At 39.5% G+C, this 19,979-nt stretch overlaps 1 protein-coding gene and 2 non-coding genes across 6 annotated transcripts in view; 2 read left to right on the top strand and 1 right to left on the bottom strand.

The window, feature by feature from the left end:
* Positions 1 to 711: 711 nt before the first annotated feature.
* The window catches only part of LOC135216988 (uncharacterized), a 358,855-nt gene continuing 339,587 nt past the window's right edge, over positions 712 to 19,979 (top strand). For 3 of the 4 annotated variants that reach the window (XM_064252540.1, XM_064252538.1, XM_064252539.1), the window contains exon 1: positions 712 to 1,258. In XM_064252540.1, the coding sequence (XP_064108610.1) occupies positions 1,164 to 1,258 (95 nt within the window). In that variant the 5' untranslated portion in view covers positions 712 to 1,163. The remainder of the gene's footprint in view (positions 1,259 to 19,979) is intronic. The other variant, XM_064252541.1, reaches the window with a different exon arrangement.
* Trnai-aau (transfer RNA isoleucine (anticodon AAU)) lies at positions 4,720 to 4,793 on the top strand. The gene has a single exon. It is a non-coding gene; the product is annotated as a tRNA-Ile (tRNA).
* Positions 5,448 to 5,520, bottom strand: Trnak-cuu (transfer RNA lysine (anticodon CUU)). The gene has a single exon. It is a non-coding gene; the product is annotated as a tRNA-Lys (tRNA).

Below are 19,979 nucleotides of genomic sequence, written 5' to 3'. Positions count from 1 at the left end.
CTGGGGATTCGGCACGCATCTTGACGTAACCCGGCTCCCCCCATGATCAGTTGCATGGATTGAACTAAAAGAAGAAGAAAGCTGCAGGTACTTTATCTTTACACATGTCCGTCGTTTTCTTGATAAAAAATTAAATCCCCCTGGTCATTACTGTGCTTAAACTATATACCATTATAATATACTGAACTAATTTGTTGACAGATTGCGTGAGATGGCACCGGTGCGACGTTCTTCACTCTCGTTCACCCACACGCGATTTATATTCCTTGTTTGGCAACTCCCTCCCACGAGACTCTGTCCGGCGGTCAGTTTCATAAAATTTCGTTTTACAGTATGACGCGAATTACGCTTTTAAGGACAAATAAATTACTTCTGGCGTAAGACTGACGAGAATCGTTATTATGTTACCATGCGTTCTATATCAGATGCAGTTCTATATAACACAAAACTCGTGGAAGGAGAGAAATCAGAGAACTAAATGAACGACAATATCGCAGATCATTCAATTCTGAAGCAAGTCACGCGTTTGAGCAATAAGAGACATCTCGAAGGAATTCATAATGAAGATTCCCCTGAGTAACTATTGAAATAAATACTTTAGAGTTACGTATCACTAATTATAGCAAATATCAAGTGGAAAACGATTTACAATTTAGGGAGCGAACGATCACTTCTGAAGTTGGAAGGGCAGCGTGGATGGAGGAGGCAGCGTAGTCGGGCAGTCAGTCAGTCAGTCAGGCAGTAGTTGTCTTCAGTTCTGGTGTCTAGTTAGACGTAGCATAACAGTGTCTCGTGGAGTTCTTCAGTGTGTAATTCCTAGCGTCAGTGTGTAATTTCGATCTTATTTCATTCTTTAATCAAAGATGGTGGTTTTAAGTGAGATTAAGGCTTTTGCGATTAGCGTTGCGCTTGGTGATAACCGAAGAAAAGTTTCCTAGGTTTACCTTTCAGGAGATAAAGCGATACAAGTATTTATTACTAATCAGCTCGCCTCTGATCGTCGTATAATGCCGTCATTATACTTTTTGAACTTCGAGTGCATTATTTTTTTGAGTTTCCTGCCTTCCGTTGTGAGGGGTCAGAGAGAGCAACATTCTGTAAATGCAGAAGACTAAGTTCTGATTTGCATCGAAGTCGTCGACAGATCCAGGGGTGTCATCAAGATGGGTGCCAACGCCGAGAAAAAGTACGAGCAGTACATCCAGGGTGCCATCGAGAAGTATAAGACCACAAGGAAAGATCTCATGATCAAGTTCCGGTGAGTGTTTTGATGATTATTCAGTTTAAAGGGCGCAATTTAGCCCACAGTTTCTCGAACCCTATTGTAGGTCATTTGGGCAGGACCAACGGTCTCCATAGTTTAGGACTAGCTACCTATATATCAGTCTAACAGCAGTTATATTATGGAAACTTAGCCAGAGTAATGCTGTTGTACACCAGATACGTCATGTAATTCATTGTGAGGAATGTACTTAATGAAAGAGTTGTAACAGATAATACGATTATTGGTAAGGTACGATTAAACCGTCTTGTATGAAAATTAGGAAGTAGGTTGTTAGGCTTAGTCGTTTTCATGGTAAGAATGAAGGACCGTTACCAAAAGCAAACCTTTTATCATTTCGTTTGTTGTGTTTCCTTAATTGTTAAGTAAGAATGTGCTATTTAAGTCACTTTCAGATCGCAAATTTTGAAATCCCAATCGCCAGTATAAAGTACACACAGAATTTGGAGCTGAAGCAATTTGAACACCAAGGGTAAACAACCATTTGTTAGAGACCTGTACAGTATAATTGGTTTTACGGATTCGTGTACTGTTAACCCCCTAAGTTATCCGAATAGAACACAGGCTTGGCATTCATAAGGATAATGGCGATAACGACTGATAAGAACAAGGCACATACTTTGAGTTTAGGTGACAGATGATAAAACCATGATTGAAGTTTGGTCTTCCTGCAATGGATGAATCTCATTGTGCATTGCGATTTATGCTAATGGTTTACTCTTGTTCGATATAATATACGTTCTGAGTGAACGCATGTTTAACTGTGGTACTACACTTAGATCTATCTAAGGTGGTACTACACGAGTGAAGAAAAATGGTAATATTCATTGCTTATCGTACGAACGTAAAATGAATGCATTGCTCTGCAAACCTGTAGGCTATAACAGCTCTTAAATTACTCATCAGCACTAGAATTGCAGAAAAGACCTAGTACTACTATGTGGTGTTGCAACGTCACCACAAACGGTAGTGGATGCAGATGCTCTGCAAAGCAATTGGCTCTCCCATAGACTATATCTGTGGGCACGCCCATGTTTTTGAGACTGAAAACAAGGTACGCTGTTGGAAGATTCCTGCGTATATATATAAATAGCGCCCATGAAACAAGGTAATTCTGATGTTTTTATTACGGATTTCTTTAATGCAGAGGAGGAGAATTGGTGGAGGCATAAGTATACATACATACATACATACATAGCTATACATACATACATACTACATACATACACACACACACACACACACACACACACACACACATATATATACATATATATTATATTATATATATATATATATATATATATAATATATAGATATATTATATATTATATATATATGTGTGTGTGTGTGTGTGTGTGTGTGTGTACTAAGTATAACTAAGCTGAACGATTTGATAATTTCAACACTTAGAAAGCCATTGGATACTGTTATTACTTTACAACCGAAGGACAAGTTTTTTGTAGTTTTACGATATGCTTTTGTTTAATTTAATTGTAAATCGCTGCAAATGTTCAGTTTTTTATTAAGCTGGACGAAGAACTTTTCACGTAGGCCTACAAGTTGTTACTATTACTAAACTCTTAATAGTATGATATAGTATTTGTGTATGCTGTCGTATGCAATAAAATTTGATGTGTTTAATATATATAACTAAAGTACGTTATTTTGGAGGGTCAATTTCTTAGTCATTATATATACCAGGCCCAGAGGCTGATATTCGATCTTTTCAATGGTTGTATTAGGCCTATCTTAAAAAAAGAGTGATAGCCGGTCACTTTTCGCCGCATAGGTAATCCACACAGCTAATCTTGAAAATGAGACAAAAGAAGAGATCGGCTAATCCATAAATTCTCGATTTTGTAGTTTGCCACGTTTCTTGACCTTGGCCATACAACTCTGCTTCATTTGTATATTACGTCTGGCAGCCATAGTTTTGCACAACTGCTGCAATAAAAGTTTTATCCTTTTCAGTTTTCTGTAAAAGAAAACTATTGTGCCGCCTTTGTCTGTCAGTTCGCACCCTTATTTTTTTCTGTCCGCCCTCAGATTAAAAAAAAAAATACTAAGGATAGAAGGTCGCAGATTGGTGTGTTGATCATCCACCCTCCAATCATCAAACATACCAAATTGCAGTCCTGTAGCCTCAGTAGTTTTATTTGTTTATTTAATTAATTAATTTATTTATTTAAGGTTAAAGTTAGCCATAATCGTGCTTCTGGCAACGATATAGAGTAGGCCACTACCGTGCCGTGGTTGAAGTTTCATGGGCCGTGGCACATATAGCATTATACGGAGACCACCAGAGAAGTTGATTGCGCCTGTTTTTCAGAAGTAGCTAATTCGTTTTTTGTGCCGCAATGCAATTGCGAGCATAACACAAAAACGAGAGATCCCAGAACCGTATCTTGTTGAATGCCAGACATTTGAGAGCATTGGAAGAACTAGACCTACCCTCATCTGTATGTTTTCACTATTTACGGTTTACAGTGTTTTTTTTTTTTTTGCGATAAAATTGTCCATGTGCAACAGTATTCATGTAGCCCACCCAACCCCCCCACCCCCCCCCCCCTTCCCTCTCTCTCTCTCTCTCTCTCTCTCTCTCTCTCTCTCTCTCTCTCTCTCTCTCTCTCTCTCTCCTTGAGGAAAGGAATATAAAAATTAAGGCAAACTCTGTAAGACCTATACGAGGCCATTTAGCTGAAAGGGAAATTGACAGTAGAAAGGTTTGAAAGGTGTAACAGGAGGTAAACCTGAAATCGGGGTTGTAGGTAGGGGCCGAAGGGTTGCTGTAAAGAACCTTTAGTAATGCCTACAGTGTACCGCGTGGGGTACACTGACAGCAGTATAAAACATCACAGGGCTCTCGTTGAGTAATTCTTTGAATAGTTAGCGCAACATTTTCATATGAGCAGAGGTTTGACCAACGGAATCCCGAAATGACTGCCATAGGCTTCCTTGATGCCCTCGTGGCGTATGACATGGGTTAATTGTCTCCATTTCTCGCCTGTCTTGCATATTTAATTCTTCTTTCCATCGCTTCTATATTTCTTGGGTAGATCTATATGCCCAATGTGTGTGAGTAAAATTACCTCCCAGACTTGAAAAAAAAAGAGAAAAAGAAGGGGTTTCGAGGGATAGGGAGGGAGGTCAATAATTACAAAACATTGTAAGCCCAATGAGCCAAGAGTAGTAGACTAGGAAAGTCACGTTATAAGGCGATACTTTTGCATTTTTTTTCATGAACTTCTGATTATTAGTTCCTCGCTTTTTTTTTAAGAGAATAGCGAATATAATTTGAGAATTTTGTATTCATTTTTCCCTAGGGCTCGCGCCTCCCCTGGAAATTGCTGAGCCCCCCCAGGCTGGGAACCACTGAACGATACCATTCGATTATAGTAGAGGCTAGCTTGAGGTGTACGGCCATTAAGTATGTGGGCCTGTTAGCTCAGTTGGTTAGAGCGCCGTGCTAATAACGCGGATGTCGAGGGTTCGATCCCCTTACGGGCCAGTGGTATATCTTTTTAACTAACTTAAAACTGTTGTTGTTAATGAAGTAGTTTAAGAAGTAATGTGATAATCATACATAGCAAATTTGTTTCTTACCAAAGGTGTGTATCGTTGAATGGGGCACACGCCTTTAACGAAATTTTGTGTAAAAGAATATTCTTTGCTTGAATCTCTCTCTCTCTCTCTCGTCTGCACGTAAATTACGGAAGTACGCATACCAAACTTTCATTGATTTAATACATGTAAATGGAACTGCTTTCTGCAACTACTTGTTAGAAGATTACTGGACGTCACAGTGGTATACAGTGAACAAAATACAACTCATTTGATAAATTTTCCCCACTATCAAGTAGCTAATTGCCAAGATAATTTTTTTTACCAGCATCGCGTGTCTTTGCTCGGTAAAATAAATTTTTTTTTAATTTTTTGCTTGGTAAAATAGAAAAAAAAATTTAAAGTTCCTTTTTTAAGTTTTTTTTTTGTGAACTTATTTTTTTTTTTTTTTTTTACTTCTTAATAAGTTATTTTTGGAAAGAGGTTTACTTCCGTCACTTCAGTTGTTCTCTTGGAATAAATTAATTGTACATTCTGTATTCGAAAGGTTTTCGTAATGCAATATACACGAGGGAATAGAAAAAAAAAATGAAAAAGTAATCGCCCAACGTGGGGCTCGAACCCACGACCCCGAGATTAAGAGTCTCGTGCTCTACCGACTGAGCTAGCCGGGCTTGGGAAATTGGGGCGAGAGCGATATTTACAATTTGGCTAACTGGAATTTTCCTGATATTCTGATAGGTAAATAACCTGTTCGTGAAATCGCTAGAATTGATGCCGTCTGTCTGATCGTTACCTAATCATGACTTTATTGATTAATATAATCGGTTTTTGGTTGTAGAGTTCATAGAGTTTAATTTTAACATATCTATCAAGTGAAGTAATGGGGTTTAATTACCATCGCGTTTTAGTAAACCAGAACATATCACGTTTATTTGTCTTCTTTGAAAAGCCTCTTAAAGTCGGCTGCCATTGAAGTGGGTCAGTAGTACTACATCTCTCGTAATGCTACCGACACTGTTATGTAAGACGGAAGCGCGGGAAAAATGAAAGAAGTGAGAGAAAGGGAGATATATATGATATGATATACTGTACACACACTCACACACACTATAACATTATTCAAGCGCTAAGAATATCCTACTGACAAATGTTGCAATCAGGTAGTAGAAGTTGAACATTTATTATGACATTAGAACTGTCCACCTAAACATGAATAGATGCATCTGGAAGCTGACTTCGCCTTGATGTAAACATTATCCTCTTATGCACTTTTTTTCCACCCTGTAGCACTTACGATGCCAATATAGAGGTACTTGAAAACAGGAGAATCCTGTTGTCTACCATATCATTTGAGTTGTTCTGGTCTTAATTATGTCTCCAGTATCAGCATTGTAATGCGGAACTTATCACGTATGTATTAAGAACATTGCCTCTAGTTAGGCAAATCACAGAGATAGGCAGCGGAAGATGTGTCCCATGAAGACAGCACGAGAAGAAAAACCTTCTCGCGCCTGAAACTAAGGTCTAGAGCAGGGGTTTTCAACCTTTTCCTCCCCACGTATACCCTTTCGGGTATTTGTAATGTCAGTAATGTACCTCCTTCACTTGGCATAACGTGGAAAACAAAACCAACTCAGAAAAACTGTACAGAGGGGAAGTAAGTACATACCTCGGATATAAACAATAATATTGCAATCAAATAATTCCGTTAAAAAATAGAGACAATTTGTTATAAGTATTTACCTCTGGCTATGAAGTACATTTTCAAGGTTAAGGTACAGAGCTGTAAAAACAAAATACATTATTATTACCTCAGCTGCAAAGGTAGTTAATGAAACGGCTGAAACTGTTTTCCTTAACTATCTTAGTTGTCCGAGGAGTAGTTTTTGCTAAAGCATATCGAAGGTCGGCATTTAATATTCATTCGAGTGTCATGGGGAGCGCGTACCCCCTGACAGACCTTTGGCGTACACCCTGGGGTGCGCGTACCCCAGGTTGAAAAAGAGAATATACTTTCTAGTCTAGACCTTGACTGAAACAAGGCGGAAAATTAGCAGTTATTTACAAAAGCGACATCGCAGCGTTAGACTGGAAAATGTGCTTAGAATCTTCAAAGAAATAGAATGTGACATCAACCGCCTTGGAAAGCTTAAGCATAGATGGAATGTGTTGAACTATATGTGATTATATTTATGTTCATTAATTGAAATGGTTATTGAATTGTTTCGAGTATATGGATGTTATGTTGTGGAAAAGTGTATCTTGCTGTTTTGCGTGTATATGTATTTGAGGCTGAGTTCTGGGTTTAGTTCTTACCTCTGTGTGAACACTTGCTCTCTTTTGGCGTCATTCGTTATAGTGCATTATACCGTCCGCTTTGAATACGTTCGGAGGTCATGCTGCCCTTTGGTGAAGCAGCAGTAATTTTGGCATAATGAGTTGAGTGGTCAGAGACAACAGTGACATAGCTGTACTGCTGACTTCGGCTGCAGTGCTAAGAAACTGGAGTCATTTTGAAAAATATGGAGATCAGGCACAGTACCGTCTGAATTGACATTACAAGCGTTTAAGTACGTTTGCCTTATATATGATCTTGTCTACCAAAAGAGCAGTCATCGAAATAGTTTCCAAAGACTTTGAACCTTTTAAATTCATTTTTATACTATTCCACAGCCGAGAGCAAATTTGAGTTGGTAAGCATCAAGGTCGTTGAGTGTGGTTTGACAGCTGAACGAGGTCCTTTCCAAGGTAACTGCCTCCTTACTGGATGTCCATTTCAGTTTCGTGATTTTGGTAGGGTATTGCCCTTTCTCTTTCATAGGTTTGCCCAAGGACGCATAGCAGGCCTGTATCAAGGGGGCTTGGGTGGAGGGCGGTGGGTCGGGGCGGTCGAACGACCCCCTTCCCCCCCATTTTTTTTTTTTTCACGAAGTCCATATTTTCTGTGACTATGCTTTTCATTGAACTGTACTTACAAAGTAATAAATAACAATACATACTCTAGAATATTTATTTATTATTGTCTTTTGTTAAGTCAAAGTAGTTGCAGCTAGGGGCCGAAGGGACACTGCAAAGAACCTTAAGTAATGCCTACAGTGCACCGCATGAAGTGCACTGACGGTACTACCCTCCTACGGGGTACACCTATATATGCAATGACATTGATAGAAGAAAATGTCCAGTTTTGGGAAAAAAGACCACCCGCCATTTAAAAAAAAAAAAAAAAAAAAAATGGATACGGGCCTGCAGACGGCTCTGATGCTAGAAAGTCGAGGGAATTTTTTCATAGAGATAATGAACTGTTTCGGTAATAAAACATGAATGTAGTTGAAGTCTGGAAACGTATGAGGCAAACTTATTGTTGCATTCTCTAGTTGAAAAGAATAGAATAACAGCCCATGAAGCTGAAGGGGGTTTGTAAGGATAAAAAAAAGGGGGGGGGGCAGGAACTCTGGTCAGTCTGTCCTATGCCGACCTGAGAATCAGAATTTACTTGGTGGGTCATCGCGAAACCTCATGTTCCATTGAACGTGAAGGCGAGACCCCTTTCAATAGCCCCGGGCATTCCATTGAGGGGTGAGAGATGTGTATCTCTGGTAATAGAAGTTCACTCTCAACGTAGTTGGGGAGTCTCGTAAAGCCGTTGGTCCCGTTGCTGAGTAACCACTGGTTCCATACAACGTCAAAACGCCATACAAACAAACGCACAGTTAAAGCGGACATTAAACGCAGAAAAAGAGGTAGAGAGAATACAGTTTCTGAGGAGTAAACGAGTAATATGTTACAAGAATAACTTTGAAACCGTTGGATATGGAAAATAACTTGAGGCTAAACAAACATTTGGCATTTTAGCTCCATAAGCAAGTAGTTTAGGAGGAGGAGGGAAGATACATCCCTGTGGAAGCCTCTGAAGTCTTGTCAAATATTTCTCATAATTATCAGTACACCTCATGCAGTTCACTGTAGGCATTACTTAAGGCATAGACCTTGACTTGAGGTTCTTTGCAGCGTGCCTTCGGCCCCTACCTGCAACCCCTTTCGTTCCTTTTACTGTACCCCCTTTTCATATTCAGTTCTTCCATCGAACTTTCCACCCTCTCCTAAAGGTGCGTCCACATGGTCGGACAATGTCCGACGGACAAACATTGTTACCAACTAACAATTGTCTGCTGGGCTTTGCTTTGTGAGCAGAGTAAAAACATTGTTATACAACTTCATCTGGTACCACTGTTTGTTGCCAGATCTACGTCCATCGTTACAACACTTATGACGTCATCCTGCTTCGCCTATGATATGGTAACAATGTTTGTCCGTCGGACATTGTTCGACCGTGTGGACGCACCTTAACAATTGATTCATATCCAACTGCTTTGAAGTTTTCCTCCTGTTACGCCTTTTAGACCTTTTACTCTCAATTTCCGTATCGGCGTCGAATGATCTTATGGGGCCCAGTGCTTGGCATTTAGCCTAAGTTCTATATTCAATTCAACTTTAATTCACAAGGCGAAGTACCATGATGGATAACGCCATCTGCAACACCCCCGTTTTCTTGAAGACCGTCGGACACCTTCACATTTGCCATCAGTGCTCCTTTAGATTTCGCTCTTTGGCTTCTGTTTGAGTCAGTTTTGCGTTTCACTTTCCACCAACGTTCATTACTGTAAAAATGATAACACGTCGAGTTTTAGGATGTATTCCGCAGCCACCATTGTGAACGGTATATAGTTGGCACCAAAGACTTGAGCAAAGGTGAACTCCGCCCACGAGCAAACTATAGGTGCCCGAGTCAAGCGGGAAGTGGATGGAAAGGGAATTGCCATATTTAGGTCGTAAGATTCACCACACCCGCTTGACCGATCAGCTCAAAACGCACAAGTGAACATGATCTAACCCTGCCGACTTTTACCGGTAGGATTCAGTCTCAATCCGAACTATTAATTCTGTTTCACACAGCATCATTCTCTCCTTTTGACACAGTGGTCCTTCTTTCCACCTATGCTGTAACAACTGTTCTCGATGATATTTGTTTCTGTTGATTTCTCGCAGCTACCAATGTGAACAACTGCACAGTCGGTAACCACAATTTAAGTATCTTACCTACAATAACAGTTTTATCATGTGTAAACTGATAACAGCAGCAGAACCACTATATATATCGATCAGCAGCTCTGGACAAGTCTTGAGTCATTAAAATGTGTTGACTTGAGCTTCTGGTTAAGATATGTTCGCTGAATGTGTAATTTGATTCAGCAGTTTGAAGATGAGGTTAACCCACTTTTAGAGTTGGATTGTTTGGTTTGTTGGCTTATGAAACCGCGCAAATAACTAATGCAGAATCTTGACTCGACTCGCTGTTTACAAGACGTTACTGTGTCTTGTACTCTCAGATGTATGGAGTTGAACAAAAAGAGAAACTGTCTTGTACTTTCAGATATTTGCGTGTGAACAGATTAAAGCCTCCGCAGGGAGGGGGTGGGGTAGCTCCGTCAATGCACTTAAGGTTCTTTGGAGCCTGCGTTTGGCCCCAAGCTGCATCCGATTCCATTCTTTTTACTGCACCTCCGTTCGTATTCTCTTTCTTCTTACTTTCCACCCTCTCCTAACAATTGATTACGTTACGTCTTTCAGACCTTTTACTGTCAGTTTCCGTTTCAGCTTTGAATAACCTCATAGGTACCAGTGCTTGGCCTTTGGCCTAAAATCTATATTCTATATCTATCTAGAAAAAAATAAACAGTTCAGTCATCTCTGTAGAATAGTGGGCCATATTGATACCAGTTGCCTTTGAAACTGGCTATGATATGATCATTGTGTTGTTGAAGGTTGAGCTTATACGAAGCAAGAGAAAAAGGCCTCGTAGACAGTTTTTGAAGTTTTAAAGATTAACCAGTTTTTTCTCTTGTTTAGCTTTTAACATGTCATTATTTCGGGATTTTGATTATATATATATATATATATACATAATACATATGAATTATATATATGTATATATATATATATATATATATATATATGATATATATATATATATATATATATACAAACATACATATATCTTTCAAAATCAGATATAATGACATGTTAAAAGCTAAAAAAGCGTTATACTTTAAATCTTTCAAGAAAATTTTATATTATATATAAATTTATATATAATATATATATATATATATATATATATAATATATATATATATATATATATATATATATAGATATATATATAATATATATACACGTAAAATTTTTTTAAGATATAAAGTTTTACACTTTTTTTTAGCTTTTTAACATGTCATTATTTCTTGATACACCATATATATACGGATATATATATTGAATATATGAGAGAGGTGATCAGATGCAGCATGCTTTTTTCATAGGTCGTAATTTTAGTTACTTTGGATACTGGGTATTTATTATATATTTTTTTCTTGTCCTTTTTTTATGGTGAATGTACGTCAAATGCCAGAAGGTTCAAACCACCTGTTTTTTCCATTTGCATCATTTTCCTGTTGCTAGAAATACCACTACCAGGCGAAATAGTCTGGGGGATGCGCCCTCGCCTTGCTCAATCCCGGCTGCCAAAAGCATTGCGACATGGATCGCATGATGACTCATTTCTGACGGCTTTTCCTTGTGTGTTGTTACACAGGGGTCTCTGTTTACGTAAGATAGAAAACCACAGCATGTTTGCTTTGGACGCTCCTCCTCCGCTATGGAATACTCGCCCTCACAGAGAGAGAGAGAGAGAGAGAGAGAGAGAGAGAGAGAGAGAGAGAGACGAGAGAGAGAGAGAGAGAGAGAGAGAGAGAGAGAGAGAGAGAGCTGAATATCAAATTTAGGCCAAAGGCCAACCAATGGGATCCATGAGGTCATTCAGCGCTGAAACGGAAATCGACGGTAAAAAGTTTGGAAGGTGTAGCAGGAGGCAAACCTCAAAGCAGTTGTTAGGAGAGGGCGGAAAGTCAGATGTAAGAAAGAGTATATGAAAGGAGGTACAGGAAAGGGGTCGCAGCTACGGCCCGATGGCACGCTGCAAAGAGCCTTAAGTAATGCCTACGGTGCACTGCATGAGGTTCACTGACGGCGCTACCCTCCTACCGGGTCCTTTGCTGTGGAGATTGGGAAAGGTAGGCGCTGGGCACTCATTGGTAGATACAGCATGGTAGTGGGTGGGCCGGAGGGAGGGATGAAGCTCTCTTCCAAGTTAAGTTGGTTTGGATAAAAGTTGGTTTGGATAAAGTTATGGTTATTGATATCATTTGACTGCTAAGTGATCTGGTAAGCTCTGGCTTCAAAGTAATATGATGAAGAATTTCCTTTTGGTTTGGTTCAAATCGAGTCATTTCTTTGAAGGCTGTGTTCATGAACATATGAAGCTACTTAACCACCAATCAATTGGGCTCATTTCACGAAGCAGTTGTACCCAGTGTGTGAGGTGGTTAGTACCAATAGCGCACCTAACGCGGTGCACTGTAGGCATTACTTAAGGTTTTTTGCATAGTCTGTATGGCACCTAGCTGCAACTTCTTTCGTTCTTTTTACTGTACATCCGGTCACATTCTCCTTCTTCCATCTGACTTTCCACCCTCTTTTAACAATTGTTTCATAGTGCTCTACGAGGTTTTCCTTCTGTTACACCTTTCAAACCTCCTTACTGATTGTCAATTTTCCTTTCAGGGCTGAATGACTTTATAGGTCCCAGCGCTTGGCCTTTGGCCTAAATCCTATATTCTATTCTATTTTATTGAACCTTCACATATCTCGTAGCCTATTGTTATAGTGGATCGGGTTGGGACAGTGACTCGTCACTCGTCATAGTTAACTGCCTGGATAATTCTGAACCTTTTGTTCATAGTTTCCTTTGGCCGGCCTTTGCGTTATACATTGATTCCAAAACTCCTAATGAATCCGTTACGGAGGTGAAGGCTGAGGTTATCAAATTGGTCAGTCGATCATTAGAATCGTCGTCATCATCTTCATAGCAGCGAGTGAAGGATGTCGTTCTCACTCAAAGGGACTGAGAGGGAATCCTCGAAGTGCAGTGACGAGTCAAAAATGCAATCGACTTTTCTGTCCGGTGGTGGCCTGAGCCAAGACCCTATAAAAACTCTTAGCCGCGGCCCATGAAACTCAGTGGTGGCCTGTATAGTTTGTACCTACAGCGCCGTCAGGAGTGATTATGGCTAGCTTGAACCTTAAATAAAATCAAAACTACTGAGGCTAGAGGGATGCAATTTAATTTGTTTGGTGATTAGATGGTGGGTGATTACCATACCAATTTGCCTCAGCCTCAGTAGTCTTTAAGATCTGAGGGCGGAGGGACAGACAAAGTCGGCACAATAGTTTATTTTACAGAAAACTAAAATGTCAAGTGAAAATTGTGTATCTTATCTTGCGTCCGCGTGGCAAAAATTATGGAAGGTGATCATGCTCATGGTCAGATTTTTTCCTCTCGCCTCAGAGACAGAGTTAAGCCGGTTCTGGTAAGCATGATTATATATTTTTTTTTTTCTCACCACAAAGGAACAAGACACCGAAGCTCTGGTCATCGGGATGCTTCGCACTGCTTTGAAGTAAAAGGTATTTTATGGATATATATGCTGGCACATATGTGAGAAATATTGCTGGAGGGGTCACCTTGTCAGAAGTAGTGCATGGGCATAGTTGATGTCTTTTATTAAAAAAAATGTCCGTATATAAAAGTTACGAATTGCTAGGTAATAATAAGCGGGAAAATTATATCCGTTCACTTATTCCTCCATTCATTCACAAGGCTTAAGAAACAGGAAACATGTCAGGGAACTAGCTACAGAGAAAATCAATCCGTCATACCCTCTCAAATTGCATGAGCGTGATCGGTATTGTCTTGGCCCTGCCACCTCGGTGGTCGCGAATTCGATTCTCGGGCATTCCACTGAGGGGTTAGAGATGCGTATTTCTAGGGACAGAAGTTCACTCTCGACGTGGTTCGGAAGTCACGTAAAGCCGTTGGTCCTATTGCTGAATAACCACTGGTTCCATGCAACGTAAAAACACTAGACAAACAAACAAAACAAACCCTCTCAAATTGCATGGTGTACAACGTATAATGCTGTATAAAACCATCAACTATGGCCCCCGGTAGCGTTTCAGTCGCTCACCAGATACGGTAGAGTGAGGGTGCATCCCATGCCTCCGGAAAATGCTGCCAGATGGACGATCTTTGGTTAACTCTAACCTTAAATCAAATAAAAACTACTGAGGCAAGAGGGTTGGAATTTGGTATGTTTGATGATTGGCGGGTGGATGATCAAAATACCAATTTTCAGCCCTCTAGCCTCAGTAGCTTATTTATTTATTTATTATTTTATTATTATTTTTTTTTTTTAGAAAACTAAGAGCAGCTTAGCAGAGTCTGTTTAGACATCTCAAGCTTTTGCTTGTTTCTGGTCTTGCCTGAGACCTGTCATTTATACTATTAATTTTCTCCTTGGCTTTCCATATTGTCTTGGCATAATGGCAGCTTGAACACGATAGTTCTTAGAGTAGTTGGCTAGCTATGAGACATCGCCGCTCGATTGCCCGACTCCTGGGGAGCTAAGCATAGGTTACTCTTTAGAGGACGTGACAGAGATGGACATGATATCCTTGCCACGATTCTGGGTGAGGATTGTAATGTAGAGCAGTTAAGTTCTTTGTCAGGGAGACGGGGCTTCTCAGCAAAATTGAGATCTAATACATATGCAGTACGTGTGGATGTATTGTATAGATGTATTTACAGATATGAATATATATGAAATACTTTTAATCTTGTTAGATGCCTGTTGAAATTAATTAATCTTATTACATCATTTTAAATGTTAGTGACCGACTAACCCTTTAACACCCTGTGCCGACCTCGTCTTGCAGGAACTGAGGTTTGGCAGCTAAGTTAAGAAATTATGCCACATTTTGTTTTCCATGAAAAAATTAGGTTTCCACTGAAACAATCTCGTGTCAAATGTGTTTTTATATCGGTTTCAAACTGGTGGCTATACCTCAGAAAACGTTCAGTTGAGTTGCCTCTTCTAAGCCCCTACTTTTGTCATTACAATGAAACATTTGTCAAAACGGGATCTCTGAGTGTTTTGTTTTGTATTGCAGAACGATACTGGAAATCGAAATAGAGAATGAAATACTTCAGAGTGCCTCCTGGCAATCTTGCCAGTTGCAGTAGTCATGAGTTTTACGTCGCATCAATTTAGTCATCAGTGTGGCGTGGTGGGTATGGTGTTGCCGTACCACCTCGGTGGCTGCGAGTTCGATTCTCGGGCATTCCATTGAGGAGTTAGAGATTTGTATTTCTGGTGATAGAAGTTCACTCTCGACGTGGTTCGGAAGTCATGTAAAGCCGTTGGTCCCGTTGCTGAATAACCACTGGCTCCATGCAACGTAAAAACAACATACAAACAAAACAAACAAACTAACCGTCTTCTCACTTGAATTCCGACATTGGAAGGATTTGAATCAAACTTTGTATTAAGGTAGACCATCTTGCATAGATTCGCATGAAGGGATATTATCCAAATACGCACCTCCGTGTCTTTCCATTTGTTTTGCCGTGTATTATTCGTCAAGTTAAGTATATCTTAGTTTTACCAGACCACTGAGCTGATTACCAGCTCACCTGGGGCTGGCCCGAAGGATTAGATATTTTTACGTGGCTAGGAACCAATTGGTTACTTAGCAACGGGACCTACAGCTTATTGTGGGATCCGAACCACATTATATCGAGAAATTTATTTCTTTCACCAGAAACAAATTCCTCTGATTCCGCATTGGCCGGGCCGAGAATCGAACTTCGAACCACTGGATTGGTGGCCGAGCGCGAAAACCACTCGTCCAACGAGGAACGTGTATTATTCGTACCTTGTCATTGCATCCCGTAGGGGGGTGGTGCCGTCAGTAGACCTCATGCGGTGCACTGTCGGCATTACTTAAGGTTCTTTGCGGCGTGCCTTCGGCCCTTCGCTGCAACCACTTTCGTTCCTTTTACTGTACCTCCTTTCATATTCTCTCTTCATCTTACTTTCCTAAACCCTCTCATAACACTTGATTCATGGTGCAACTGCTTGGAGGTTTTCCTCTCGTTACACCTTTCAAACCTTTTACTCTCAATTTCCATTTCAGTGCTGGATGACGTCATAGGTCCCAGTGCTTGGGCTTTGACCTAGTTTCTATACTCAGCTCAACTTGTCATTGCAACTCTTAGTGACTGAAGGGATTTCGGTCAAATTTGAAGCGGAGGTAAACCATTGATTACAAATGCGCCAGAAGGAGATCACTTGCCAGTCTTTTCTGTTAGTTTGTCAGTGTCATCGCAACATCGCCCTCGTTACTGGAAATATCTCAGCCGGACTTGGTACAAAGGTAGACCAGTATGGATATCGTCATGTGTCTGTCTGTCTGTCTATCATTCCCTTTTTTCTCTCTCTCTCGTAATTCCACATAATTGGTTTAGTTAAGCTTGGAACAAAGGTTGACCCATCGTAAAAGGAGATCCTCTTGCATGTCCTTCAGTGTGTCCATTACGTAACTTTATCCTCGCATACCTTGCAGGATTGAAGAGATTTGAGTCAAACTCGAAGCAGAAGGTAGAACATCATTCGTTGTTGCAGCAACTGCACTACGGGATTGATGGCAGGCCTCTCTCAGACATTGGTTCCCCGTTAGTGGGGCGGTAGTGCCAACAGTACATCTCATGGGGAGCACTGTGGGTATTACTAAAGGTTCTTTGCAGCGTCCCTCGTCCCCTAGCTGCAACCCTTTTCATTCATTTTGTTGTACCTCCATTCACATGATCTAATTCCATCTTGCTATATCCACCCTCTCCTAACAATAATTTCAAAGGGCAACTGCTTTGAGGTTCTCCTCCTGTTACACAGTTAAAATCTACCTCATGGGTCACTCTCGACGGGGTTCGGAAGTCACGTAAAGCCGTTGGTCCCGTTGCTGAATAACCACTGGTTCCATGCGACGTAAAAACACCAAACAAACAAATAAAACCCTCACAGGTCCCAGTACTTGGCGTTTGTCCTAAACTCTGTATTCCATTCCATTCAAACATTGGCACAAAGGGACCAGATGTGAATGAAAAGATCATTCACTTTGTCCTTCAGTGCGTCTGTTATTCATAGAACGCTGCTATCGTCATATCCGCATTATTGGAATTTCAGTTCAACTTGCTGTCATCCTTTGCAAATGTGTTTTGCATGCGTTTACTGTGTTATGTTTTTCCAGAGTATTCGTATTCGTTATAAACCTGCAGGAAACATCGAATAAGCCTATGTTGGGTGGTCTGATTTTTTAACTGAATGAGGACAAGGCCTTTGGTTTTAACTTCAAACCAAAAAGCATAAACCATTTTAGTTGTGAATTATAACGAACAAATTCATGTACAGTTTTTGGAGACTATTACTTTGGTCCTCCAAACGGTTAATAAGATTCGTAATTTTATCTGAGTCAGAGTACGAGATTCTCGAAAACGAATTAGGAAATTTCCTGAAGCTAATTTCGAGTTTTGTAATTACTCGCATTTTTTCTTCACGAAGGTGAATTGGCAGTCAACAGCAGTTCCGAGACTTTATTTTGAGATAGAACAAAAATGAATGAGACTGTCTATTTGTCTATTTGTCCCTGGTAAGGGCAGAACCAAAATCATGAGCTTTTACTTTTATCCTCTTGGAAAAATGTCACTTAACAGTAATAAACACGTAAACTATGAGCTGAAGATTTTTCTGTACAGCGTATAATGCTGTAAGAACCTCATCCGCGGCCCACAAAATTTTCAGCCACGGCCCGGTGGTGGCTAGTGTTGTTGGCACCTGTAGCGTTGCCAGACTCACGATAAAAACTAACTTTAACCTAGAGGGCTGAAATTTGGTATGTTTGATGATAGGAGGGTGGATGAACAACTTAGCAATTTGGAGCTCCTCTAGCCTCAGTGGTCTTTAAGCTCTGAGGGCGGACGGACAGACTAATGGCCATCTCGATAGTTTTCTTTTACTGAAAACTAAAATGTATTGTTTAATTCAGAGGTGTGTTATTATGTAGACCGCTACTCATACTTCGGGTAGGTTTGTAATAAAGTTATTATTTATATACATTCTTTGGAAATTAGGTCAGGCGGTAGCTGCCGTTGGACTAAGGCTAAGGGATAACAGTTGGGCGTATTTTTCTGATTTCGGTTTAAGGTATATGATATATAGTTATTATATATATATATATATATATATATTTATATATAATATATATATACACATTATACCCATGTATATATATATATATATATACCTTAAATTTATCCCTTACACAATTGTGCTATGTATTAATACAATTACTCTAACAAGACCTCATTGAAACTGGATGGTATCTAGCGGAGAGGTATTTATTAATTTATTAAAAAAAATGTTACAAACTTTCCTGGACTAACAATCCTTATTGTCAAGTATCGTGGATACTTGACAATGATGATTATTAGTCCAGGAAAACTTGTAATTTTTTTTTTATAATCAATATCTCAGCTAGATACTGTCCAGTTTCATGAGGTCCTGTTTAACAACTGTGTTAATGCACAGAATAAATGTGTAAGGGATAGTTAAGGTTATATATAAACATACTACATATATATATATATATATATATATATATATATATATATATATATATATATATATATATATACGTATATTTATATGCGTATATATATATAGATGGATAAAGATATTTTCAGTGACAAAAAGAATCGGCGGCATGTTCGAATGCCTTTCAAAAAAAAAAAAAAAAAACAAAAAAAAAAAATCAAATAAACAAAATTAAATTGGAGTCTGACCTCCTCTTGGTGCCCTGAGGAGAAGCACCCGCTGTTATTGTCGTACTGTAGGCATTACTTTAGGTTCTATGCAGCGTCCCTTCGGCCCCTAGCTGCAACCCCTTTCGTTCCTTTTACTGTACCCCACTTCATATTCTTACTTCCATCTTACTTTCCAGTCTCCTAATAATTTTTTGATAATGCAACTGCGAGGTTTTCTTTGTTACACCCTGGCATGGTCATAGGTCCCAGTTTTTGGCTTGTGGCCTAAATTCTATATCCTATTCTATCGCAGTAAAGAAAGTGGTTATTGGCATACCTATGCCACGGTTCTTGTTAGGGATGTGCTCAAGTATCGGTATTGGTGGAATCAGCTAGGTTTGTGGTATCGGTATTGGTATCGGTGAATGTCTGGCCAATACCAGCCGATACTTTGTCATTAGTACAGGAATTAAAAACCCTTCTAAGCTTCCTAAAATGTACCGGCAGTCCCCGGTTTACGACGGGGGTTCCGGTCTTGAGGCACGTCATTAGCTGGAACATCATCGGAAATCGTCAAAAATCCTAAGAAGACCTTACTTTAATGCTTTGGTTGTATTGAAAACTATGTAAACTGCATTTTTATTGTTTTTTGCAAAAAACTTAAAATTATCATTTTACCTTTTTGGAGTCATATTTCTTCTGCCGGATTGGTGCCGTAATCCTGTAACATATGTTGTATACCTGAAATATTTTCCGATGAATATAATTGAAAAGTGCCGTAACCTTGGAATGCCGTAAGCCGAAACCGTCGTAAAACAGGGACAGCCTTGTATACGTTAGCAAAACCCACCAAACTATGTAGTCATATCATTGCATATAGGTTCATTGTTAACTTTTAAAAACAGATGGTATCTTAATTCTGTAGTGTATTTAACAACTTTGTAATTTAAATTAACTATGGTTGTGTCTATCTCTTGTCAGCAATGAATCATTGCCATTCTGTTGGAGTTGGGTACTATTTTAATGTGCGGTACAGGTATGGTATGAGTGAATGGTGCAATGAGTTATTGTACTGCTATTGCTGCAGCTTGGAATTAGACACGTGCAGTTTATATGACCTTTCAACTTTTGAACCTTTAATATACGATAACCAGAGAACAAGAATTATTTTAGTAACAATATATATTCTCCTAAATAACAGTAATATGGAGGTAACAGGTATTGGTATCGGCTTTAAAAATTAGTATTGGCATCGGTATTGGTATCGGTGCATCCCTAGTTCTTGTATACTGTTATCTTCTGACAGATAAAAATGACAGTC

The sequence above is a fragment of the Macrobrachium nipponense genome, chromosome 7 (genome assembly GCF_015104395.2).
Source record: "Macrobrachium nipponense isolate FS-2020 chromosome 7, ASM1510439v2, whole genome shotgun sequence".
NCBI classification, from domain to species: Eukaryota; Metazoa; Arthropoda; class Malacostraca; order Decapoda; family Palaemonidae; genus Macrobrachium; species Macrobrachium nipponense.
This window is presented reverse-complemented; position numbering and strand designations above follow the sequence as displayed.